The following is a 26,148-nucleotide window of genomic DNA, read 5'->3' as shown; positions in this document are numbered from 1 at the left end:
ATGAACAATATGAAACTAAAACAGCATAAGCATAATTAAAATGTCTTAGGAACTACAGGATATTTAGAGGTGGATAAACGCAATTGAGAGGTGGATAAACGCACTTTGGAGGTGGGTAAACGCTATTTCCGAATATTGGGAGGTGGGTAAACGGCGTTTACGTGCGTTTAGCCTCCACTACATCCCAAATTCTGCCTAAGTGGGCTCAACGGCCCTCGACGAGCTTTGTGATATGATTAAACTAAACGCCATTGGCGAGCTGTTCGATATGTCTCACCCTTTTCCGCGTTTTAAGACAATTCAGTGAGCCTTTAAAGTCATTATTTACCTTCAAGTTGTTATAAACTTGAAGTTCTGTCTTCTGCTGAACATAAAGGAAGATAGTTTGAAGAATGTTGGTAACCAAAAAGTCAATGAGGACCAGCTTGTGCGTCTCCAAACTTACAGGCATAGGAAACTTATTACACTATTAATAATTTATTTACACAAATGGCATAAAAATGACAGGGAGGATTTAGGATTGAAACAGATAGGCTAGTTAACCATACTCGGTGACAATTTAGATATTTGACAATTTAAGTGACTTAATTTAGTTTGCGACTCTCCTTCATCAAAATGAACGAACCTTTTCCCGAGTCATTTTATTTCGTTTGTTAAATGAACCAAATGACAAGAAAAAAGATTCGTTCATTTTGATAAACGAGTTCGAACAGGAGAGTCACAAACGCGCATCACAGAACAGAGCAAGGCGACCATTTGAGCTTATAAAACTTAAATTTTTTTTTTTTTTTAAATGAGCGATTGTTTCGCTTGATAAGACCCTTATTCATAAAGCCCTTTGAACAGTTTGCACTGAAACTGTCTTTTGGACCTTGAAACGTTTGGTTTCCATTTAAGTCCATTATATGGCGAAAAATCCTGGAATGTTTTCATCAAAAACCTTAATTTCTTTTCGACTGACGAAAAAAACATGGACATCAGATTATCAGCAAATGTTTTTTGAAAAGTGAACTACTTTAAGAGTGAGACAAACCAACTAACAGCTGAAAATTCATCAAATCCATTGCTAATAATTGATGTTTTGTTTTCCCACCAAACAAAATGTCTCGTCCTGGGAGATTGCCAAGTCCCCCTGTAGTCAATAATTTATCCCTTAAAACATCTTTGATCACCAAAATGACAAATAAAATCTTAATGCCGAATGTATCTCTACACCCTAGCCTCATTTAGAGAATATGCAAATGAGCCCCACCTCCACTCACTCACAGCAGCTCAGAGATCCACTCGTTGATGATCAGGTTAAAAATAACAGTATTAAGGACAACCCAACTGTGACATCAGTCTTATAAGCATTACATCCAATAGTCTTGATGATGGGTTCATGAAAATGTACTGCTTTTTCGACATTATGGTGCAATTGACAAAACCAGAACACAGTTGTACAAGTCTCAAATATTTTATTTCTCATTTTCATGAATGACATTTCAATGGTTCCCACAGCATATGACGCAGCATGCAGAGAAATGAAGAAAGAAACAAAACGTTGAACCTAAAAGCGGATGTTTCCTTTGTCCAAAATCCCACCACACCGAAAGTTATATAGACGGCTGTCTGACCCCCAGCTGAAGAAATACAAAACAGAACCGAAAGCAAGAAGCAATAATAAACACACATTCTGTACAAAACAATTCAACCAAACCAATAACGAAAAAAAAAACAAAAAGAAGCTTCGCTGGGAGTGACGGACACCCATCTAGTATAACTCACGCATTTTTATATTCATATTTATGGATTAATGTAGTGAAGAAACTCGCTTTAAAATCATTTCCATGTTTAAACATTTACCAAAACTTTGGCAACGTCCATATATTTATATATAACTGTCATTCAGATTATATCTCAAACATACTATTCATATGTAAACAAGATAACCCCCCCCCCCCCCCCCAAAAAAAAAAAAAATCTACATGCACAATAGAAAGAAAAAAATAGAGAGAAACCCTCCCGTATCATGCAAGCACATCACGAGACCTCGACAGTCTTCAGGAAAGACACACAAGCCCCGCCGTCTCTTTGCGCGGGAGATTCACATTTAAAGCAAACGAACGCTTCGAGTTTATTCATCCGCATTGACAGCGTTTAGTTTGGTCTCTCCTTCTTTGAACCCATCGATCCGCCTTTGAAATGATGAAGTGAAAGAGAGAAACTGATGGTCAGTCTGGTCTGGTTTTTGCCTACATGCTGCGAACCGACGCGATTAAAGCTTAAAAAAACCCAAGCCCACAAAACACACATTCTGTCCTTCAATCCCTAATATACAAATATGAGCTACTAAGATCTTTACAATGCTGCCTGCAGTCAAGTTGGAAAAAATTAACCTTAAATCTCCACAACATATATTCAAATTCGGTGTTATTGTGGATTCAGTCCGCCACAATATGCACGGCATCCTCGCAACGTCGAGAGGTAAATCAAAATGACTCGTTTGTGGTGTTAAAATGGGGTGTTAACACACACACACACACACAAAAAGTTGAGTTTACTGATGGCACGGTTCCATCCTACAGTAATATGTGATCTCCCTGACCCCTGTGATAAAACACCGGTCTTAAAAAGTAAACCATACATGTATATGTGCACGACTTCAAATATATTTACTTTTTATCCTAGTCTACTGTTTATCAGAAAGCAAGACGGTAGATGAACTCCCCAGCACACGTTCACATTCACATTCACGCACACATTCTCGGTAGAAAATTCGAATCGGGTTTGCATTTTTTTTGCGCGAGATTGAAAAACCAAAAAAAAAAAAAAACAATAAGCTTGTTAAACTTTTTTTTAATCTCCCCATGACATGAAAAACATCAGATAGCGATTTCAACATACAGCTATTGGATGTTTCGATTGGCACTTCATGCTTGAAGTAAGAGTGTTGCACTGAAATCATATATCGCTCGCATACATGTATTCCCTGTAGACCTAGATCATCTTTAAAAAAGACAGGACTAAAATAAATAGAAAAAAAAATCCCCCCCCCCCCTTCAAAAATAAAAATAAAGAACGTACACACATGCATACACACACACACACACACACCCTCCTCTCTTCCTTCTCCACCACACTGAATCGCTCGGTAATCGACAGAGACGACGTTTCTCTGACTGTCCTTAAATACCCGAGAACGTGGACAGAAGAATCTCATGCTCTATAACACTTAGGATGGCTCAGGGAGTACAGACGGGGAACAGAGGCATCATTCAGGAATACTTCCATTGAGAGAGAGAGAGAGAGAGAGAGAGAGAGAGAGAGAGAGCGCATTAGCGGAACGTCTGGAGCCGATTCTCAGAAATGGAGAAGTGAAAAAGAGGGTGTTCAGTGAAGGGCTCTTCACACGTCCACCACCATCTTTTTGTGAATGTCTAAGCCACCGACCACCTGCGGATAAAGGGAACGAATATCAGTGCATTTCATAACTAGAGATTGTAAAACAAAAAAAAGGAAGTGTAATGTTGCAATAACCAACTTTTTTTTAATATCTTAACTAAACTAAATTTAACCCTCTGGTTATTTTCAGGGTCTTTTTGACTCACAAATGACTTTTTTGGTGAATTTTTTAAAGAAAAATTCTCTTTGTCCAAATGGTGTGAAAACCTCTATGCCTCTTAACACTTATATATATATATATATATATATATATATATATATATATATATATATATATATATATATCCCTAAAACCGTATTCTGGACAAATGTGGGCAAAATAGTTTTGATTTATTTTTTAAAAATACTTCTCTTGACCTGAGCGGTACAAGACTTGGCTACTTTTCCTAAGTTTGACTCTTGAACACACACAATTTTTTTTTGACTCAATTCTGAAATGTTAAGTGGGTGAAAAAACAAACAAACTCCTTAATCTTGTATTTGGGTCAAAAATGGGCACCCATAGAAATGAATGGGAAAAACTAATTTAGAGCACTCTAAAATAAGCCGAAATAAGACACCAGGTGACAGCAAAGTCACTTCATCTTTAGGTTTTAGCTCTAAGAACTTATTGGAATGATAATTTAATGTAGTTAAAAAATGTAAAAAAAATAAAACTACATAGTAATTAATTTACATAGAAAATATGTTACTTTTTGAAGTAAATAAATTCAAAAATACCCCCAAAATAAAAAAAACCCACCATAAATGGATAGACAAAACTTTATCGAAGACAGTGATATATAACATTTATAATAAATAAAAATTAGGATCACACCCGAGTCCTCTGTGCCCACATGTGTCCACAATTACAGGATTAAGGGCTATAAAGTGAATACGGTTTAAGGGCTACACACACACACGCACGCACACACACACACACACATATATATATATATATATATATACACACACACACACACATATATTGAAATAATATCAGTTTATATGTTAGCGTGAAAAAAAATGCCGACACTTGTTATCTTTGGGGTCCCTGGAGACCCGCATAGTGAATATACAAAATTCATCATCAAAATCAGAAACAACGAAGAAACAATGCAAATCACACAGACAGAAACAAAACTTTTTTATTTGCTCATTTGTTATTGCTGTTTAGTTCATTGCATTTTGATGTTCATGTCATGTATTTTTACTCAATATGTAATATAACTGTTAATTTCTGTAATTTTTTGTTCTGTTACAGACTTACAGTTAGTAAAATTGTAGAATTATATTAAAAACAGATGATTGAAGTAAATTGTAAAATCTAAAGACTCCAACATTTGAAGTCTTGCTCAGGTTTGATTCTAAGCATAATGTAACATTATTGAAAAACTTTTGTCAGTACAAAAAAAATGCTAAACTTTGACTAAAAGTTTTTTTGTGTGTGTTATAATTGTGATTTTATAATATTTAGATATGAATCCAACTGGAAAAACTTGTGAAAAGATATGTAGTTTGGTTAATCGCATAACAATAGCTTATGGTGGAGGTCTATGGCCATCTAGTGGTTATAGTGAACTTAAAAACTTAAACTCATTTGGACCTTGAACCGTTTGGACCCCATTGAAGTCCATTATATGGAGAAAAATCCTGGAATGTTTAAATGAAAAACCTTTCTTTTCGACAGAAGAAAGACAGACATGGACATCTCATCCACGTGAGACTCACCGCGCAGAACTCCTCGAAGGATATCCTCCCGTCCCCGTCCTTGTCTGCGTTGATGATGGTTTTGTCGACGATCTGCTGCAGCTGGGTGTCCTTCAGGTTATTCCCTACCATCATCTTCAGCACCTGGAACAGCTCGCCGTTGGATATGTAGCCGTCCTTGTCCATGTCATAAATCCTGAACGCAACTGCAGAAACAGACCAAGAATCAAAAACATGACAGGAAAGGTGATATAATGCACCATTGCACTACAGACTAGTTTTATAGCTTTTTTCAATCAACATTTTTAGTCTGACATAAAATAATTCCAAAAAAATCGAGAAGTTTGTTATGCATTTAGACATACTCTATATGCCAGCCAGGCCAAAAAAAAGTTGCTGTTTGTATTTAAATAGGCAAATGGTAAAGAGTCCATGATTGGATCATTATTTTCTAGCATTTTATATGTTCAGCAACAGTTCTTCTAGCTCTAATTGACAACCTGAATAGAAGACTTTCACTGAATTTAAGATCTGGACTCAAGAAGAGCTGATTCATGTGTGAAAATGATTCTTCATTCTCTCTCCCAACCATTCGTTCACAATCTGAGCCTGATGAATCTTGACATTGTCATCCTGAAATAGACATGATGCGTTTTCCTACATGTTAGTTTAAGAAATGAAAAGCTGCACACTCCATCAATTAGGATTAGAAAAACTGTTGCTAGAAACATCAAAATCACTGCAAAAATGATCCAATTGTAGACTCTTAAGGATTGCATTTAAATACAAATAGCAAATTATTATTATTTTTGGCCAGGCAGTGTATATATGTAAAGATTGCATGTGTTTTGTACTAATTTATTTATGCGATTGGCTATAATGTTTAATTTTGCAAAACGCATTGTATATTGAAACCTTTGACATTCTTCAGAATGTGAACAACTATGCACGAGCCGCCTGTAAGCAGCTGCCTATCAGTGTGTACCGAACGGAGTCGAAATAGTCTTGGATATTGGACCCGCAGTCCGCCCTCGCCTATTTATTCCCGACACACACCCGCTTCTCAAATGACAACGTAAATATTCTTCCACCCATTACATCAAATATTAGCTGTTCACCCGCCCACGTGCTTTTATGCCTCATATAGTGAGAATATAGAGACCTCTAACTCTAGAAGGAAAAAAAACAGGTTAATTTTATTCAGAGGCACAAACTAAACAAAAAAATAAAATTTGGTGCAGTTGCACCAAGATGAAATTCAGATAGCTTGTAATGTAAATTAATATGATTCTTTCCATGAATGAATCAGCTGTTTTAATGAATCGTTGAATCTCAATGATTCCTTTATTAATAGTGACTTGCTGCCACCTATTGGCGGTTTCAATTTCACATTTAAAGTATCTTTTCTTTTTTAAAATATCAATATTCAATATTGCAAAGATGAATTTTGTTGATACCGATTTCATTTGATGAAATAGAGGTTACACCTCTATTTTGTCTTAGATGTATAATTGAATTTGACTCAAATAATGAAATTGACACAAAAGATGATTCATGCATATAATTAGGTTTGAAAAAAAAATTGTGTTATAAAAGGTAAAAATGCCCATATTAGGTAGAAATCAATTGAAACATATTGGAAAAAAATTATTTCCACACAGAGTATGAAGAATATCAAAACTTTAGGAGTCGATTGTTCAAGACAGTCCTAAACCTGTCACCAAGTACCAACAATAAAACACGCTTGTTTACTCAACAAAATATCGTCCAATAATCGTTATCGAGAAAATCCCAGAAAATATCGAGATATATTTTTTTGTCGATATCGCACACCCCTAGTTGTATTTAAATATCAGTTGTCACTATTTCTTAATTATACGTCTAAGTAAAATATTTAAATGCTTAGTTTCATGATCTGTAATTTTTATCGTGGGAGAAAAAACATGTACGGTAATACAATAATGATTGAGAGATCATCTGATATATCGATCCTCACATTTTCAGGTGATATTTATAAAAATTGATGTATGGATAATAAAGTAAACCTAAGTTGCTTCAGTCCAGTAAGTGTTCATCTTGAAATATTAAACACAATATAATAATTATTTTTATGTTTTTAAAGGTATACGCCACTTTTTTTGGAAATAGGCTCATTTTACCACTCCCCCAGAGTTAAACAGTTGAGTTTTACCGTTTTCGAATGTATTCAGACGATTTTTTTTTTAAACTTAGCAGAATATCAGTAATCAGACCGTTTCTGGTCTCATTGACTTCCATAGTATATTTTTTTCCTACTATGGAAGTAAATGAGACCAGAAACTGTCTGGCTACTGATAGTCTTCTAAAAATAAAAAATAAAAATCGGCTGAATGGATTTGAATACGGTAAAACTCGACTGTTTAACTCTGGGTGAGTTGTAAAATGAGCTTATTTCCAAAAAAAGTGGCGTATCCTTTTAAAGATTTCAGAGCAAAATGACACGCATACCACGACCTGAAGGTGGACGTTTTTAGAATGATTCTTAAAAGCCTCTTACTTGCTGAAACAATATAAACTATCAATATTTAGACAACAGGAGGCATGGAGTAGATTGTGTTTCAGTTATCATGTGGATAATGAAATTTTGCACATCAAATATGATACAGTAGGCTTGACTGGTGAGATTCAAAACTGAAAGAGACTCACAGCGGAGCTTCTGCTCCTTGTCGCCCTTCACGCTGAACTGAGAGACACCTTCAATGAACTCTGCAAGGAAAAAGACATTAGCAGCCATTTACACACTCTTGATGCATCTGAACTCCTCAAGTGCACAGAGCACCTCTGAAACTAGCGCTTCTCAATGCAACTGCTCAGAAAACACATATATTACATTTCATAGGCCACAAAGAAACAATTTTAGGCTTTGGTTCTGCATAAAGGCAAACATGAATGGTTAAAAATATATGCAAGGAACACCAAACCAATCACAACTGATCATGCAAATAGATGCAAGAAAAAAAGACCAATTGGAATTCAGTATACGTTGCGATGTCGTCACTACCGTCGAACCTAAACGATGTGTAACTGCACATTTACTGACCTTTAAAGTCCACTTCTCCGTTGCCGTCTGTGTCGAATATATCGATGACTCGCTGCACCAGCGGGTTCTGTTGCAGCTCGGGTAGAGACATAAACTCCTCCACGCTGAGAGAGCCCGAGTTATCAAGGTCGAGCTTCTTAAAACGCTTTCCTAGTCTTTTAATCTCATCAGCATCAACTGAAATAGAGAGAGAAGAGCAATTCATTTCAATAGAAAAGCAAACACGAAACACAGACTAAATTATACATCCTTTATAAGCTTTCCCTCGGCTACAATCATCAATAATAGATCTTCAAAACGTCAATCTCAATTGGTTAGGAGGATTGCACAAGTCTTAAAACACACACACACACGCACAGAGGGAGGATAAACTCTATATCCAAGGGTCTCTCTCTCGCTCACACACACACACACACACACACACACAGTTCCATCCATCTTTGGCTCCCATCAGAAAGCCAGAAGGAGCCATACCCAGTTTCTTCTGCCTGGCAGTCATGGTCATCTCTCAGAGGACTGCCGTTCAGCTAGGGCTCAGTGTTGTGCTGTGTGCCGCGGACTGCTAAATGACCTAATCTCATTCATACAGCCACGTGGTACACACCTCAAGTAATCAGCTGTCAGACTGTTTGCTGTTAGCGCTGTGTGGTTTATCGAATTAAACACCGAGAGATCAGCGATTCTCAAAGTTTGCAACTCTTCGGTCGCCAAATATGAGGGATACGATTCTGAACTGAAGGCTACTACATGGCCTAGTTAAAATACTAGGCATCTTGCTGACTTTATAAATGTTTAAGTAGGAAAACTGGGCATCGTACACGACTAAATGACCAAATCATTCCGACAAACTCATACACACAATATGATCAGTATGTTATGCTAATGATGGTCTAGCTTACTGCTCGTCTCACATAGCCAACACACTAACACAGAAAAACATAACTTTCAACACACGCAAATGCTGTTTAGTATGATGGTGTGACGTTAGACCAAATTCGCCAAATAAATTGAATTGACCTGTGTGAGTAATTCAGCACTTGCGGGTAAGTTAGTTTAGTAGAAAATAAATAAAAGTCCTTATTTATGTCTGCGCGACGTGCGTGTGGCGCTGATATACGTTTCTCATATACGAAATCGCACCCTGCTTCATACCACAGTCATGAATGTTTTCACTCATCCATAAACATTATTAGATCCATCGGCATGACAAGTTGCATAATTCCGCTTATTCACTACGTCATCAACCTATACCTTTATTATTTAGGGGTGTAACGATATTCGAACGAACCGAAAAAATGCGATGCAGAACTCACGATTCGAATTGCGATACTCTCATTGCATACCAAACACGCCCCGCCCAGCCCGGCTCAATGGACCTCATGTCTTATGTGTACAGTCCACAATGAATAGCCTAACCAACATTAACACCAAATAACAAGCTCCATGTTTTGTTACCTTCGATAATAAGCGAGGTGTAATCTTTCAAATTCTGTCTATTTGATCACAACATTCAAACAATAAATGGCGTTTTGGCGCTCTTTGATGTGGCGTGACCGATCGCTGTAGGTCTACTAGCTCCTCATTACAGGAATGTTTTCACTCATCCATAAACGTTATTAGATCCATATAGATAGCTTATTCCCTGCGTCATAAACCTACACCTTTGTTATTGTAAGAGATTAGCGAACCCTAGTGGCGAAAAAATTACATACTGTAGCTTTAAACCTAAATTATCTAGTCTTCAACAGAGGACAAATCGAATATCTAGGTCTCGGGAGGACAATAATATTCATTATTTAAGCATATCATTTAAGTTGAATGGGTTCCAAAAACAGCCGTGTAAATGAAGAGCAGCCTGAGACCCTGTCACTGCACATGAAAAGGCAAGCTCTGAGTTACTGCTGTTGCACATCCAGTTATTCTCCGTGGTTCAAGAGAGGCAAAAAGACGCGTGCTGATTTCGCTGTGCTATTTTGAGTTAGTGGACACTTCCCAGATTACCCTAAAGCAGATGATATAACTGCTCATACTTCATATCTATTATTATACCATGGATTAACCCTGATACAGCTAGTGCCAATGTGTGTCAATAAACCAGGCGGCTGTATTACACCATCATGCATCTGTCGTGCCGCGAGACGTCAGGACAAAGCGTGTTGTGTGTCTGTAGATGCACCGATTAATCTGTATTGGCCGATAAAAGCAATTATTTTCACAATCGGACGATTTCTTTAAAAAAAAGCCAATAATCAGGGCTGATTGTCTCCTGTCAATCAAAAGGGTGCGGAAAACATATTCAGACTTCAACCTATACTGTGTGTGAAGAAAATATCTTTTGTGTTGAGGGCAAGTTAATGCAACGCTAACGCATTGACAGTTGAAAATGGTGACGTTAAAGCAGGCTACATCACCCGTAGTTGAAGCCAGGATTGTCCGGTTCCTACACCAATCATTATTTGTAACGCCTCCCATTCAATACGCACTCAGTGTCCGAATTCACTCACTCCTTCAAGTGGACTAATGTAGGGAATAGTAAGTGAGGGTAAAGGGGCGATTTCGGACACATATCCATTATGTTTGTCTTAAACATAATGCCTTCTCGTGATCCAATAAAACAGAGTAGGGGTGAAATGTAGTGACCGGTGACCAGAACCATCTTTTCTTTTGAAAGTCAACTAAACAGTCTGTGTTTGCCAGATGCATCTCATCTACAAAACTGATTTGGGATGATGTCATAAGTGTTGTGTTACCACAGCTGCTAATTTGAGAGGCCTTATGATGTCCTTGTGGTTGCCAAGCACCCATCTGACCAACAGGTGGCTCAGTTTCACAGCAGCGCACTCGTTATCACACAGTTACAGTCCTGCACAAGTCATTACTGGAACCTCATTCGGCAGCATAAGCTCCTGGGAATTCGGCTCGCCTTGACCTTTGACCTCCCACTGCTTTCATCATTACGGTGTTGAGGAAGATTAAAAATCACTGGATTTGCCATGTTAGTGCCATCAAATGTTTGAAAGAGTTTTGTCCTCTTGCTCACAGGACACACACGTGTAGCGTATTCTCCACGGTGTGCTGTATACGAGTAAGGCCCATCTTAAAGGGATAGTTCACTTTGAAATTAATTTTTGGGATGTTTTTGCTTACCTCAAGATGTAGTTGTCTTTGTTTCCGCAGTAGTTTCAATTTTGATTTTTTTTTTAGGTCCAACCGTTTGTCATCAGTCATATAATGCAGGTCTATGGTCACCACCTCAAAGAGCATACACAGTGAAGTCCAGATTAAACATGATTTAATGACTCATTTAATGACTCGTAAATGTAAGTACACATTGATGGCCTAAGACATGAAACGAACGGTTTGTGTGAGAAAACAAACAGTATTCATATCGTTTTTATCTCTTGAAACCACAGCCACGTCCAAGTGATCTACTCTAGTGGTAAGAAGAGGTAAAAACGATATAAATGCTGTTCGTTTTCTCATACAAACTGTTCGTTTGGTGTCTTAGGCCATCAATGTGTACTTACATTTACGAGTCATTAAATCATGTTTAATTTGGACTTCTCTGTGCATGCTCTTTGAGGTGGTGACCATAGACCTCCATTATATGACTGACAGACAAGAACGGTTTGACCTAAAAATATCAAAAAGAGGTAAGTTAAAACCTACCAAAAAATTTTTTCTAAGTGAACTATCCCTTTAATTCCCATCTCTGTGAAGTTGAACAATTTTATCATTTAAAAATAGTCAGTGAAATTCCCAAATAATTGCACTTGACTTAAACATGAAATTTTGAAGTAGAAAGACTGAAATAGTATTTGTAGCTTATATAAAACATACTCTAATAATTTTAGTGGAGAAATTTCTGCAAATTATTTCTCTATATGTGCAAAAGTTAGATTAGGATTATTTCTTAAAGGGATAGTTCGCCCGACAACAATAATTCTGTAATCATTTGCTCATCCTCATGTCTTTCTTTTGTCTGCTTGGAGCACAAAAGAAGATCCCCTTGACTTTCATTGTTTGGACCAAACAACAAGACATTTTTTATATACATCTTCTTTTAGTTTAGAACAATTATGGCATAATATTCATTTTGGGTGAACTGTCCCTTTAAATAAGTGAAAACAGTTGGTTCTTGGCCATCAAATCCACAGCAAAAAAAATGTCGGTTATCAATAATCCACAAGCTCTCCTAAACGTGTTTGTCAAGAATTACGAACCACACAAAAAAGAAACCTATTAAAAATGGGCCATCGCCTCATGATCTTTTACTCACCCCCACCAACTCTATAAATAAACAGCCCTGAGACTAACCTTTACCAGCTGGAGGCATTTATAGCCCACATATCCACAGCAGCAGCCTTACGCCACCCAGTCTAGCACTGGCCCTCCTCCAAACCTGGATAGCCCCACTGATCCAGGGAAAGCCCTCTCCCTCATGTCTTGATCTTCCAGCTGATCCCAAAGCAGCCGGCACAAGTGTTTGAAGGACCAAACTAGACTACACTGACTGTCGGCTGCCTATTCTGATCATACACAACGAGCAACATGTATTAACTATGTATAATGTATAAATGAATTAAACATTTTAAAACTAGACTGCAGCAATTAACATTTCGTCATAACCTCTGGTAAAATGTTATTTTGTTTATCTGGAATTTTTGAGTCGGGGTAGAGCCAATAGAGCCACTCAGCGTGTATATATTTAAGAAATATTTGCATGTTTATACTTTATATATATTTATATTATACATAAATATTTGATATATTAATAACACATTTTTCTTAAATATATACATGCATATGTGTGTATTTATATATACAAAATAATTATACACACTACACACATATATTATGTAAACACAAACTTTTATTTTGGATGCGATTAATCGCGATTAATCGTTTTACAGCCCTAAATGCAATATCTAGCTCTTTCTTATAGGAAGGAAACAAAACGGCAAACCTCATTTAACCACTGCCTAGGGGTCCTGTCAAGATGGCCATGTGGACTGACTAGCCTTAAAGGGATTTTAACCCATCCAAGCATACAAAAGCATCAGTTTCCAAGTAAGTAAGGCATCATGCTCGACCTGCATAAATGATGACTGAATTTCCCTATTTACTAATTAAATAGTAAGGAAAAGTACCCAATTTACTTACAGTGTGAGCACATCTCCAAGGGATAACTCGCCTCATTTCCCTGTAGAGAGAGAACAAGAGTCTGGATCAGCATGACAATACACTTCAAATTTTAACCAAGGGGAATTCGTTTTGTAATGTTGTTGATTCTGATTTATAACAACACAATCAACGATTTAGGTCTCATCAAATACCTCAACCAAGCATAATATGTTTTTAGGCTACTATTTCCTGTGATGAAAACGTTGTGTGTGTTGAACATTTTCATATGTTCTCACTACATGACACATAGCTGTCACAGAGTCACAAGGGACCTCAGAGTCACCACTATGGCACCTAACGCGTCTTAGTTAAGTAGATAATCAGATTTTCGGGGTGCGTTTACGATGCTACAGATGGCAAATGAACCTGGATTATTATAGATGTAAACGGTAGCAACACCATTATCTAAAATCCATGGCAAAGTTTTTCAGGATTCTTTGAGCAAACAAGCTTTACTGACATTTTTGAATTGTAATTTTACTGAATTTTGGGTTTCAGAGAAGAAAAATAATCTGGCATTGGGATGCGTAAATGATACAATTTGATTTTTAAATGAACGTACAAGACAGCCAGGGGGCAAGATTTCAACAAACGGCGAATTCATCACTCGGCGTGACACATCCCAGACAAAAATCAAGTTGTTTCAAGTCAGCAAGTGGGCTGGTGCCTTAAGGAGTGGATTGCTGGAGGCCTGTTATGACTTGTAGAAAGAAACCAAAGCTACCACAACCCAATATAGAGAGCGGGACAGATAAACTGGGCCATCGCTGTGCCTAGAAGGATACAGCAATATCTATACTCTCCTCCATTAAATGTGTATTACATAGTTTCACAGCTTACAAAATCAAGTTCCCGTGGGGGATAAAATGAACGAAAACTGTAAAAAGGAGAAGTGTTAACATTTCTGTTGTATAAACATGTAGTGGAGGAGATGTATTTTTGGCACTGTGTGTGTTTCCACATATGGTGTGGAAGTAGATTAGACCCGTGTGGGACAGACAGGTCACACACAGTGACTTCACTTATTTACTGTATTCAAATAGAGCCGTTTCAGTGCGTCTCTCCCTCTAAAACGAGTTAGCACGCTCATGTGCGCTACAATCAGACAGTGTTTTGCCACAGCTAGCAGGTTAGCTAAGGTTGAATGCTCTGTGCTATTTTAACTTTAGTGGTAGAGCGACAGCAAATTAACTTAAAGTGGATTGAGGGTTTAGGATTACTTCATCTGGTTATATGGCCTCAAGCGTGAGCAAAGTCACCAGGCGAGGAAAGACACCTTGAAGCAAAGCAAAAGCTGGAGGAAACTTTCATACAGGGAATGAATGCTCGGCTAAAATGTAACTATATTTGGGCTACATTTTACCCTAGATGACGTCACCACATTCCAAATCTTTTCAAATGTCCAATCAGGACGTTCCTTCAGTATTGGCACAATTGGCACGCACTTATATCTTTACTTTCAAGGGAAATACTTTAATAAATGCTTGAAGCATTTATTGTTTTGTTTTTTTAATGATATTTAGTAATGATATTAAATGAATACGCAAATCAGGCCTAAACATCAGGTCAACGCATACATTTGCATAATTTTGCAGATGTACTACTTTTCAAAGCTGTTTTATAGAAAATCCACCCCATCTCTTTTCTACATGCATGCTAACACATCTTAACAGAGCCAGACCGATATATCGGCAAGCCGATATTATCGGCCGATATTAGGCAATTTCCAAACTATCGGTATCGGCAGTTATAATGGCCGATAAATGAATATTTCAAAAATAAAATAAAAACGGACGAAACACGCTTGAACCACGTCATGAGTGTTGGAGTTGTATAGTTTGTCCACCAGAGGGCACTCTACACCGTCCCTGTTGGCAACATTCGTTGAGTTAGGCACGATACATTCATTGCTTGAATAACAATTAAAAGAACATCCCCATCAGTTCTCTTAACTTAAATAAGCATGACAAAATTTGTGACTATCATGTCCAGTTTAAAATAAATAAAATATCGGCAGATATATCGGAATATCGGATTTTAAAACCCAAAAATATTTGTATCGGTATCGGCCTTCAAAATCCTTTATCGGTCGGGCTCTACATCTTACTGTGAACAAGTCATCTGTGCATGATTCATTTTTAACAAATATTTTGATTTAACATTAAATCAAATTAAATTTAATTAAAAAAGTCATAATTGGCGAAAACACAAGACTTTATTTAGTGCACTTAAACCCTGCTCCTTCAAGCTCGTGGTCATCAGCGGCCCTGCCCCAAATTGAACCCCAAACCTTCCCAATCTTCCTCCAAATCCACACTTTTGCGAAGTAACGTCACTATCGCGGTCAGGTACAAGTCTGCAGAGCTAGTGGGTTTGCGGTCTCGGTAAAAGTGCAAATAACGGCCGCAAAGGGACACTTCTGAAACATAAAATGAAAAATGGGACACCCTACGGTCTAGTGGACTTAACGGACAAGTCCACTTGAAGTGTGTCATTTGGAACAGGGCTTGCATACACATCTCAACAACCACTGCATGGAACCAAACCCCGCCTTACATTTGTTTTCAACAATCCGTTTTACTCAGATGTACGTCACAATACGGAAGAAAAGATCGGCCACTACTTCTGTTTCATTACGACTTTAAAATGATAAATCAATGCCACAAAATAACTAATTAAGGGATTTATCCTAAAGAGACAGCAACAACAAATACAAACCAAAGTCAGCTAATATAGTACAAGGCGAGCTACTGTTAACTGGCCATTATTTCATACAATAGAACTTTAGCATGAAGTTAATATTAGGGATGCATGATATATAGGTCTCGGCCGATATATGTTCATTTTTAATATTATCCTCGGCCAGATAAGAAAATTTGCCTGATATATTAAAGCTGATAAATAATGGACTATTTCCTTCAGCCAAGATGGTTTTGAATTACTTAAAATATGATTTGGAATCACTTCAAAAAAGGAAAATACAGTTAAGTGAAACAGTTAAGTCTGTCATATTGGCTACATAAAATGAATGCTTTTGTAATCAGACTCTCAAAAATTATATATAAAAATTTGGATTTATATATATCGGCCAACATATCGGTTATTGGCTTTCAAATATATCAAATTATCGGTTATTATCGGTATGCAAAATTTTGATATCGGTGCATCCCTAGTTAATATAGTACATAAGTCAATAGTATGGTGCTCTCAACTCTGCTTAAAGCATTTTACCATGCTAATTCTTTTTTTTAAAACTCATTTTCCACCCAAATCGGCAGTGGAAACGTGAAAATGATCCAAATTAGTCTAGAGCTTAAGGTACTTATACAAGGGTATACATATTAAGATGAATATAGTCATGGTGTTGGTAGTGTAGGCTGATTCTGGGTCTTTGGAGCTAGTCCTTGAAGCACGTAATGCTACGCTATGCATTTCAGGTATGCACACTTTTCTTTCTTTGAATTGAGTGCATTGAATGTCTTCTTTTAGGGTCATTGATACACAGATTTACACACTGAGATTCTCTCAATGGGCAATTGCAGCATCTGATTAAAAAGAAGTGCTTATTCCACGTTCCAACTAGGGTCGTTTTTAACCTTTTACATTGTGTAGCTTTTATTTGCCATCATTAATTATACATACATATGCATTGTATCAGCCACTCTGCTCATGATAGCAATTAGGTGTAAATTGAGGCTAAATTCAATGCATGCAACACAGAAATCGGTACATAAACAACAAGTTCAGGGTTCCCACACCTTCACGCCAATACATTTGCATTATTTGACCAGTCATAAACCAGTTTAATAGAAAAACGTCAAGAAAGACCCAAAAAAGGTTGCAGATTTGTTCTGATAGAAAAAAAAAAAGACAAATGTACATAAAGTAATATGCAACTAACCACTTATAGTTAGGATAGCAAAACAAATATCACCTTTCCTTATCTTTTGTTTACCTCAATGACAGAACGTCCAATCAAACCCTATTTTGGCACAAATTAATCCGTTATTGGTAATACACCGAATACTAATAAGACTTTTATTATCAAAAGAATAATATATCAGAAGAAGGGAATCCTGTAGGTTGCTTGTTTCTTCAACTTTCTGTATATTGGTAGATACGAACTGTATAAAAAACAATTGAGGTATGACTTCCTCTCATATCAATCAGCACATACAACACTAAATAATATTACAGTAAACGTGATTTGATCTGTTTAGCCAATGACGCATAATAAATCTATTCTCGGTTCATGATGTAAACATTTTAAAAACATTCCTGTCACTTCGCAATTTTTATAATAAGCGAATATTAGGTTTGTGAAGAAATGCGGTTGTAATTTAAAATGCTTGGTGATGATGACAGCATGACAGTGGGTCAGTGATCGTCTTGTTATAAGAACAATAGAAACGCACATGTTAATATCAAACCAGGGCGAAAAATGTTTTTACGTTCTTATGAAAAGTTACCCAAGTTTTATAAAACTATTATACAGGGTAAGTTGAAAAAAGTCCGGGTGGGTGGGGCACCATTGACTTCCATAGTATTGAGAAGAAAAAAACAACTGTTTGGTTGCAACAAACATTCATCAAAATATCTTCCTTTGTGTCCAGCAGAAATATAATCAGGTTTGGAACAACTTGAGGGTGACTAAATGCTGGAAGAATTTTTGGGTGAACCACCCCTTTAAGAAACCCTAAAAACGAGGAGAAAATGAAATAATCATCTGTTTTGTGAAATTAAAATCATGCCAGGGGATAGAAAACTTCCCAAAATGTAGAAATCCCCGTCGTATAATTGATGGCCCAGCAAAGTCAACCTTTCCTGGAGAATCAACCAGTCGATTCAAGTTGTCAACGGATCAAACCAGCTCTCGATCAGTTTGACAGCCGTATCGATTGAAAATGTTTCTCTTTTCTACAGTTGATCACTGATCGCTTCAAATACAGCATTTACACTAGGATACGATAGCGATGCGTTTTCCGTGTGTGTTTCTTCTCAACCCATAGCGCACAGAGGCTGAACGTGGGCCACACTGACAGCCATGGCTCTGTTTTATCAACAACGGCTTTGATCACGACACCGCGAGCGCGTTTCCAGTCCGTCACGGCACCAGAAAGGCGCGTTAAACGCGCGATTGATACGACGCGCAACAGTATAGGAAGTATCTGCTATCTCGGGTATATTTGGAGCGGTTTAGCGAGAGCTGTAGGGGATCCTTACCATTCTGTCGGAGGGGTTTCTTCGCCTTGTGCAGAATCTCGCGGAACTCAACTGTCGCTGACGGTTAACGTATTTTTTTTCTGAGCGAGGAAGTCGCGATAAGCGCGTCGCTCGGATCTCGTTTTCGGTTTGAAGATTGGAGGATTCACTGCAGTGGCTTCGGTAGGTCCGCAGCGGAGGGGGAGAAGACAGGCAGTGGGTTGAGCTGATGGTGGTGGAGGGAGAGAAAGCGAGAGAAAGCGAGAGAGAGGGAGAGAGGGAGGGAGGGAGGGGGACGGAGTGGAGGGGGGAGGTGCATTAGAACAGTACATACATCACATCCGGGTATGTATGCCTGATATTCTCTCCCTGAATATATACCATAGATATATACACGAACTTTTGCATCATTAACGTTCATAGTATTTTGATTTTACGGAAGAGGAGGTGAATGGATATTTATTGTTAGCTGTTATTAGCCTTCTTAAAGGGATAGTTCACACAAAAGTTCCAACAACATTCATTACAAAAACTATTTTACATAACTTTTCGTTTTATTATAAGGTAGACCCACTGCAGCATTTCAGCATGAACCAATACTGAGTGCTCAAAGGGGTAGTTCACACAAAAAAAAATGAAAATTCTGTCATTATTTATTCACCCTTATGTTCACTGTAAAAAATTAATGCACTTCGTCTAATCAAAAAAATTTGAGACAAATGGATTACAAGCAATATTATTAATTCAATTGAACAAATTGAGTAATAATTATTCAAATTAATTCCTTAAAAGTAAATCATTTAAAATGAGTAAAACTTACAAAAAAAATAACATTTATTTACGTCGCCATTTGTTTTAGGTTTCTCCTTCAGTGATTCTGCTTAATTGTTAACATCAGGCGTCTTCAATGTTGGCAATATAAAATAAAGAGTTCTTAATTAATATTTGACGTCTGTCTGTTATTCAGATATTTTTGTATATTTTTTTTTTGTGTAAACTTTACTCATTTTAAATGGTCAACTTTTAAGGAATAATTCATTATTACTCAATTCTAATTTGTTCAATTTAATTAATAATATTGCTTGTAATCTGTTACCACAATTTAATTGATTAGATAAAGCGTATTAATTTTTACAGTGTTGTTCCAAACCTGTATGAGTTTATTTCTTCCGTTGAACACAAAAGAAGATATTTTGTCGGTAAACAAACCAAATTTTCCTTACTATGGAAGTCAACGGTTTGGTTATCCATACTTTTATTGTGAGGCCTGCTTTTGTATTTAAAAATATCAAATTTGAATCGACATTTGGTGGCCATTACAGGTATTTGCATCTTAAAGTGTTTCAGGTGTGTGTCTATGTACATATTTTTTCAAAATAACAACCCATATACGGTATAATACAATACAATACAATAATCTAGCTATCTAGAATGAGCTAAAAACAACCAGCATGTTATTTGAGATTTTTCCGTGTTTCCTTGCCTTATTCTTCGTTTGGTCTTTTGTCTTAAACTGTAACGTATTTATTAAAACAGCACAGAATTTCAAGCAACAATATTGTTTATATTCTTACAAAAACAAAGTCAAAAGTTTGGCTCAAATTCACACAAGACTGATATTCAGCAACACACATAGGCAAACAAACAATCTGAAAATGAGTGAAAATGGGAATAAAATTAAGTCAAAACAATAGAATTAATTCAAAATAAAGCACTAACTTCATTTCTGATTCAACTCTCACCAGTGAACTAATGCTTCTGTGAAGAAATAGGCAACAGTTTAAGCAGTAAACAACAGTAACACAAAATGGGAAATAATTAAACATCCATCCACACCATAAACAGGCACGCCTGTCATAAAATAAATAATTGTTTTACGCTGGTAAGACCACAATATTAACTGACTGGTCTTTACTTTTATAATATTACATTATGCACACTAATATAGAGTATCATGTATAGCCTGTGTACGTTCATACAGCACCTTTTTGAGCAAGCGTTGCCTGTCTCTTTAACAGCAAACGACTCGGTTAAATATACAGGCCTTCAGAGCTGTCTCATCCGAGTCTTGTGGAAAGATGGTCTCAGTGCATTTGTAACCATAATAGAGCAGATATGTGATGTGTAAATGACCAAGAGAGAGCTGAAAATCCTTTCCAATGGAAACTTTCACACTATAACCCGTCTTTTTCAGATTTCACCAGCTCAGGCAGGTTGAGGAGGAAGAGACATACTGTAAATGAAACTGGAAATCATGCATCGAACAAACAGGTGCATTGCTTGACTGGTGAACAGATACCCTGACGGACGTTCACCGAGGAGCTCGGAGTCATCAGTCCCGCACACAGCGGCCCCATGATGGTTACAGGTCACATTGTGCATATTTGTCGCTGTGCTCGTGTTTTACATGAAGACCTCTTTGTTGATCCACATGAGGCTGCGGGTCTCGTTGGGCTTGGCCTCGTACTCGATGCAGTTGAAGCTGTTGCCGAACTGGCAGTGTTCTCTCTTGTAGTAGTTGTAGTATTTCACTTGCCACACCGTCTCAAACATGCCGGCATCTTTGAACTGGCAACGACAGGAAGATGGTGGGTTAGTAACATTTTATAGTTCAGTTTTCTTCATGTGTACAGCATGTACAGTAGCATCCTGAATTGATTTAGCTCACATTTGTTTTGCCATTAGGGCTGTCGAACGATTAATCGCGATTAATCGCATCCAAAATAAACATTTGTGTTTACATAATATAGGCTATGTGGGTGCACTGTGTATAATTATTTTATATATATAAATACACACACATTCTTGTATGTATTTTAAGAAATATTTCCATGTATATATAATTTATATTATATATAAATAGAAATATTTTAGATATAAATAATATTTATTTTCTTAAATATACACGCATGTGTGTGTGTTTATATATAAACAAAATAATTATACACAGTGCACCCACATATATTATGTAAACACAAACTTTTATTTTGGATGCGATTAATCGTTTGACAGCCCTATTTTTTAGGTGTTACAGGTACTTTCATTTAATATAGATCCAATATCAATTCAAATATAAAATTTGAGTGTCATGTTTTGGAGATTTGCTAATGTATATTGATAATAATAAAAATCTAGGCTTTTTTTCAATAAATTCAAAATTACAGTTACTATTCACTCCTATTATAAAGCTAGTCAGGATTTTCTATTTGTATTGAACTCTGATTGTGTTTGACTGAAAGAAGAAAGTCATACACCTAGGATTGGGGGTGAGTAAATTATGGGATTATTTTTTTTAACTGATTTAAAAAATATATTTATTCAAATTAATGTCACCCAAGTTGATTTTAAACCTAATTGGGTCAATATGAATTAATAAAGTAGGTTCAAATCCAAATCCAAACAGTCATAAGTCCTCTTCGACTTAAACTCAACTACACTGTAAAAATAAATAAATAAATTTTACGATTTGTAATCACAACATTTTTTCTTTGATCAAATCGACTTAAATCATTTATGTATGTATTTCATATTCTCAAACAATCATTGTATCAACTCAATTTTTCCATTTTAATTAACTTAAAATTTTAAGGCAACCAGGTTACTTCAAGATAGTTAGACCAATAATATTTTTTTACAGTGCTTGCAACTCTCTCAAATACCGGTTTGGATGTTTTTGAAGATGCAAAACTTGAGGAAATTTGAGCAGATTGCATAAATGCAAAATAGATTTTCCTATTATCCGGCTGTCATGAGACAGAGATTTCTTGAATTTTGGAATAAACTGCAGCAATTAACATTTTGTCAGAACCTCTAGTAAATCACATGTTATTTTGTTAAGTTCAGAATCGTGATTTCTGTCTGAAAAAAAAAAAAAATCATGATTCTCAATTTTGTGCTGCATGCTCTACTACAAATATACAAGCAAAAAAAAGATTTGAGGCATCATGCAAGCCAAAATAGTGCGGTAGGAGCTACGTGTGAAGTAGCTTCAAATCCCTAATCCTCTCTGTATGAGCGATTTAGCACCTACAAATTCCACATGATTTCAGTGTTAAATACTCTTTTCCCTGCTGGTTCTGTTACCTCTATGGAGACCTGCACTGGTTGTCTGTCCCCGCTCTTGGTGTGTGGCACACCCTCAGTATCATAGGTGCCATTGTAGACGATCTGCTCCTCATCTTTGGACTGCTGCTCCAACGGGAAGGTCTTTCCACCGATCCCCATTGTGCTGAAAACCCATTTAAACATGTCAGGTTGAGACACGCATCTGAAATTCCTCCTGTCGATAAAACTTTAAAGACCACACGGCTCAGTTTTACAGAAATCTACATAGACCAGTCTATTTATAGGCTATACAGGGGCGCAGGTGCATATTTCGACATCATTAAAATATTACGACAACACATCGAGTGCTAAGAGCTATTTGTATGCGACAACATATCAGATGCATATTGGCTTTACACGATTCATTCGGTCGCGTATTCACGTTGAACCGACTTACGTGGCCTCCGCGCTACCCGGTTTCACGATCACCTCGATTTTGTATTTCGATCCTGTTAGCAATTTGATTGTCCTGCTCTGGCCGAACCTCGTCCCGTCCACTTTATAAAACACCGGCCCGTCATTAGGTTGGATTTTCAGTGAAATCGCGATGTTTATTATCGCTGGAACGTCGGCCATAGCTGCGAGATAACGGAGGTCGATGTGTTTCCAGGGCTCCCCGTCATTAAAGGGATGGCGGATCAGGGATGGTCCCAGGAAGCTGTTGAGAGATGCTGTGACGTCTACACAAGCCATCACATCTATGCTTCTCCTATAATACACCAGTGCTGCCCATTATTCTCGCTGGCGCGCGCTGGGTAAACAAACGCTGGCAAATAGGAATAACTGATCTATATAGAATGATAGTAGTTATCACTGATGTCAGATCAGTGATAACTACCCTACAAATTGTTTTTATATTTCTATATTTGTATTCTAGGAGTCATAAGCCGCGTTTCCACTGCCGGGCTAGGGCTGGGCCAGAGCTAACAGCGAGCCGGGCCGAGCTAGTGGCCTCGGGCCTCAAGCACCGGGCTTGCGTTTCCACTGCCGGGCCAGTAGCCCCACAGCGCTGCCCCAAACCCCACCCCTAACACGCCTTTCAGGATCAAACGTCATAAAACCCAACCCATTTCAGCGGGTATTATGAATTAATTTATTTTTTAAATTAGGAAGATAGCATGTATATATGACCTGACCTGCAATAGTGTCCCGAGACCAGTACAGGCGATTCTCCATTTCAAGCAGCGATTTTTTGCGCGATATAACAAGTAGGGCTGCGGGCACGTTTTCAAGTTATTCATTAATCGTTAACCGAGGCCCATCGGTTAATAGCCTACTCGGTGCATATAGTGTGCGCGCCGCAACCTCGAGATACGGAGTTAATTTTTTAACACCTTTAATAACTGATTGGACCCCATTTGAAACGAAATTAATTTATAGAAATAAAACGCAGCAAGTACGGAGCAGTTAAAGCCCCATTTCCATCACCCTTCAAACTGAAATTGCCAATTGAAAATAAGCAAAACGTCCATTTCACAAAAACTCCGTGTCTGCAAATAATAATAATAATAATAACCATCATCATCATTATTGTAACATTTGATTAGGCTGCATATAGAAGACGCCTTTATCCAAAAAAGGAACAGAGCACAAATAAACACAATATTTTTGACAAATATCAGCGCATATCCAGTGTGTGTGGAGCACGCACTGATGGCTGCGAGACGCCCATGTGAACAGTTTCATTGCATTTCTTTCAGTGGAAACAACTTAAAATACTCTTTCATTTCTGGTCATACAGAAAATAATAATACATTATTCGCAAATAAATTTATTTATAACAAGAAAACGCTGTGCTTTAACAATTAATCAAGGCGCGCTTCATGATCTCCGTGAACTGAAGCGCGAGACCTGAAACAGCCACCGCATTCGAATTTGTTCGTTTTAAATTGGACATTTAATGTACAATTTAAAACGAACAAATTCGAATCGAAAGCCAATATCTTCTATGTGTATGTAGCTTAATTTCTCTCTAAATGTGCATCCGGAGATGGAGATATGTTTTTAGCCGAAAATCATTTAGAAAACAATAGTTTATTAATAAACAATTAATGCCTCGTTATTTTATATTATTTTATTATCAGACACATTTATTATAGCCTATAAATCACCCATAAATCCCCTTTCTGTAGGCTGTGGTTACGGCTCTTCTCATTCAGCACTGCGGGGAAAATATCATTTCCAGGTTCTAATTTGGCCTCAGAAAACCAGTAAAATATATATTTTTTCATATTAATTTGTCAAATATTTTAAATGTTTAAGGGGCAAAAAAATCAAACAAATATCTGAAAATTCGTCGATATGTAGCCTATATATTGTTGCGCAGCATTTGGCATAGGCCTACAGTTCAAATTAAAATGTTATGCAATTTTAAACGGTTAATCGGTTAAACATGGACACCCCTATGTGCATCTTGCTTCAGATCATAACGTTCCATAACACCGATAAACTCCGCCTTTTACCTTGAGCACGCCTCTAGCCCGAGCTGGCCCCCTCTGGCCCAAGGTATTCGACGGGCCAGAAATCCTGGCCGTTGGCCCCGAGGAAGCCCCGATCAAGCCCCGGAAGTGACAGTGGAAACGCGACTGGCCCTGGCACGCACTAGCACGGCCCGGCCCTGGCCCGGCAGTGGAAACGCGGCTATAGATATCGTAAATGGCTTATCGAGCATTCGATTTAGATCGAAAACCCACTAGTTAGTGTCCACGTCATCTCCGTTATTTTGTCGATTAAAACAGTCCCTGTCCAAAGTGCTGAAACTGAAGAATCATGAGTTGAAGAATCGTGTCCTCAACACATTAAATATATAATGTTCTAAACACACACTCAAAAAGCTGCTATTATGTGTTTGGTGAGCTTGAAATATTAACATAAAATTAATGTTTAATAACTAACTAAATTAAAGGGATAGTTCACTTTGAAATTAAGTTTTGGTATGTTTAATTTACCTCAAGGGCATCCAGATGTAAGTGTCTTTGTTTCCGCAGTAGTTTAAATTTTGATATTTTTAGGTCAAACCGTTCGTGTTTATCAGTCATATAATGGAGGTCTATGGTCACCACCTCAAAGAGCATGCACAGAGAAGTCTAAGAAGTCTTAATGACTCGTAAATGTAAGTACACATTGATGCCTGGCATGAAACGGGCGGTTTGTGTGAGAAAACGAACAGTATTTATATCGTTTTTACCTCTCGTCCAAGTGATCTAAGGGCGCGGCGCTTTGTGGCTGTGGTTACAAGAAGTAAAAGCGATAAAAATACTGTTCGCTTTCTCACACAAACCACTCATTTCGTGTCTTTGGCCATCAGTGTGTACTTACATTTACGAGTCATTAAATCATGTTTAATTTGGACTTGCTCTTTGAGGTGGTGACCATTGACCTCCATTATATGACTGACAGACATGAATGGAGAACCTTCATATTTAGGTTTTTCCAACAAGTTAATT

At 37.3% G+C, this 26,148-nt stretch overlaps 2 protein-coding genes across 2 annotated transcripts; both read right to left on the bottom strand.

The window, feature by feature from the left end:
• Positions 1–1,437: 1,437 nt before the first annotated feature.
• ppp3r1b (protein phosphatase 3 (formerly 2B), regulatory s1ubunit B, alpha isoform, b) lies at positions 1,438–18,865 on the bottom strand. The gene is made up of 6 exons (XM_039686562.2): positions 18,620–18,865; positions 13,376–13,415; positions 8,213–8,389; positions 7,819–7,878; positions 5,155–5,339; positions 1,438–3,435 (listed from the first exon to the last, which is right to left on the bottom strand). Exons 1-6 carry the CDS (start codon positions 18,620–18,622, stop codon positions 3,388–3,390), a joined length of 513 nt encoding a protein of 170 aa, XP_039542496.2. The 5' UTR covers positions 18,623–18,865; the 3' UTR covers positions 1,438–3,387.
• Positions 18,866–19,836: 971 nt separating this feature from the next.
• cnrip1a (cannabinoid receptor interacting protein 1a) lies at positions 19,837–23,515 on the bottom strand. Its single transcript, XM_039686574.2, has 3 exons — positions 23,100–23,515; positions 22,682–22,826; positions 19,837–21,166 (listed from the first exon to the last, which is right to left on the bottom strand). The coding sequence occupies exons 1-3, from the start codon at positions 23,393–23,395 to the stop codon at positions 21,002–21,004; spliced, it is 606 nt and encodes a 201-aa protein (XP_039542508.2). The 5' UTR covers positions 23,396–23,515; the 3' UTR covers positions 19,837–21,001.
• Between the last annotated feature and the right edge of the window lie 2,633 nt (positions 23,516–26,148).

Source organism: Pimephales promelas, chromosome 6 (assembly GCF_988280905.1).
Source record: "Pimephales promelas chromosome 6, fPimPro1.hap1.1, whole genome shotgun sequence".
Lineage (NCBI taxonomy): Eukaryota > Metazoa > Chordata > Actinopteri > Cypriniformes > Leuciscidae > Pimephales > Pimephales promelas.
Note: the sequence above shows the minus strand (reverse complement) of the source record. Positions and strands in the feature narration are given on the sequence as shown.

What these genes read in the sequence shown, in the direction of transcription:
- ppp3r1b (XM_039686562.2), bottom strand. An exon ending in CGGAGAAGTGGACTTTAAAG is followed by an intron (nt 7,879 to 8,212) that starts GTCAGTAAATGT and finishes TTTTCCTTGCAG; the next exon opens with AGTTCATTGAAGGTGTCTCT. An exon ending in CAAGGAGCAGAAGCTCCGCT is followed by an intron (nt 5,340 to 7,818) that starts GTGAGTCTCTTT and finishes CTGTTTCTGCAG; the next exon opens with TTGCGTTCAGGATTTATGAC.
- cnrip1a (XM_039686574.2), bottom strand. Translation starts at nt 23,395, where the DNA reads ATGGCTTGTGTAGACGTCACAGCATCTCTCAACAGCTTCCTGGGACCA. An exon ending in CCGGGTAGCGCGGAGGCCAC is followed by an intron (nt 22,827 to 23,099) that starts GTAAGTCGGTTC and finishes ATGGGTTTTCAG; the next exon opens with CACAATGGGGATCGGTGGAA. An exon ending in CAGTGCAGGTCTCCATAGAG is followed by an intron (nt 21,167 to 22,681) that starts GTAACAGAACCA and finishes TGTCGTTGCCAG; the next exon opens with TTCAAAGATGCCGGCATGTT.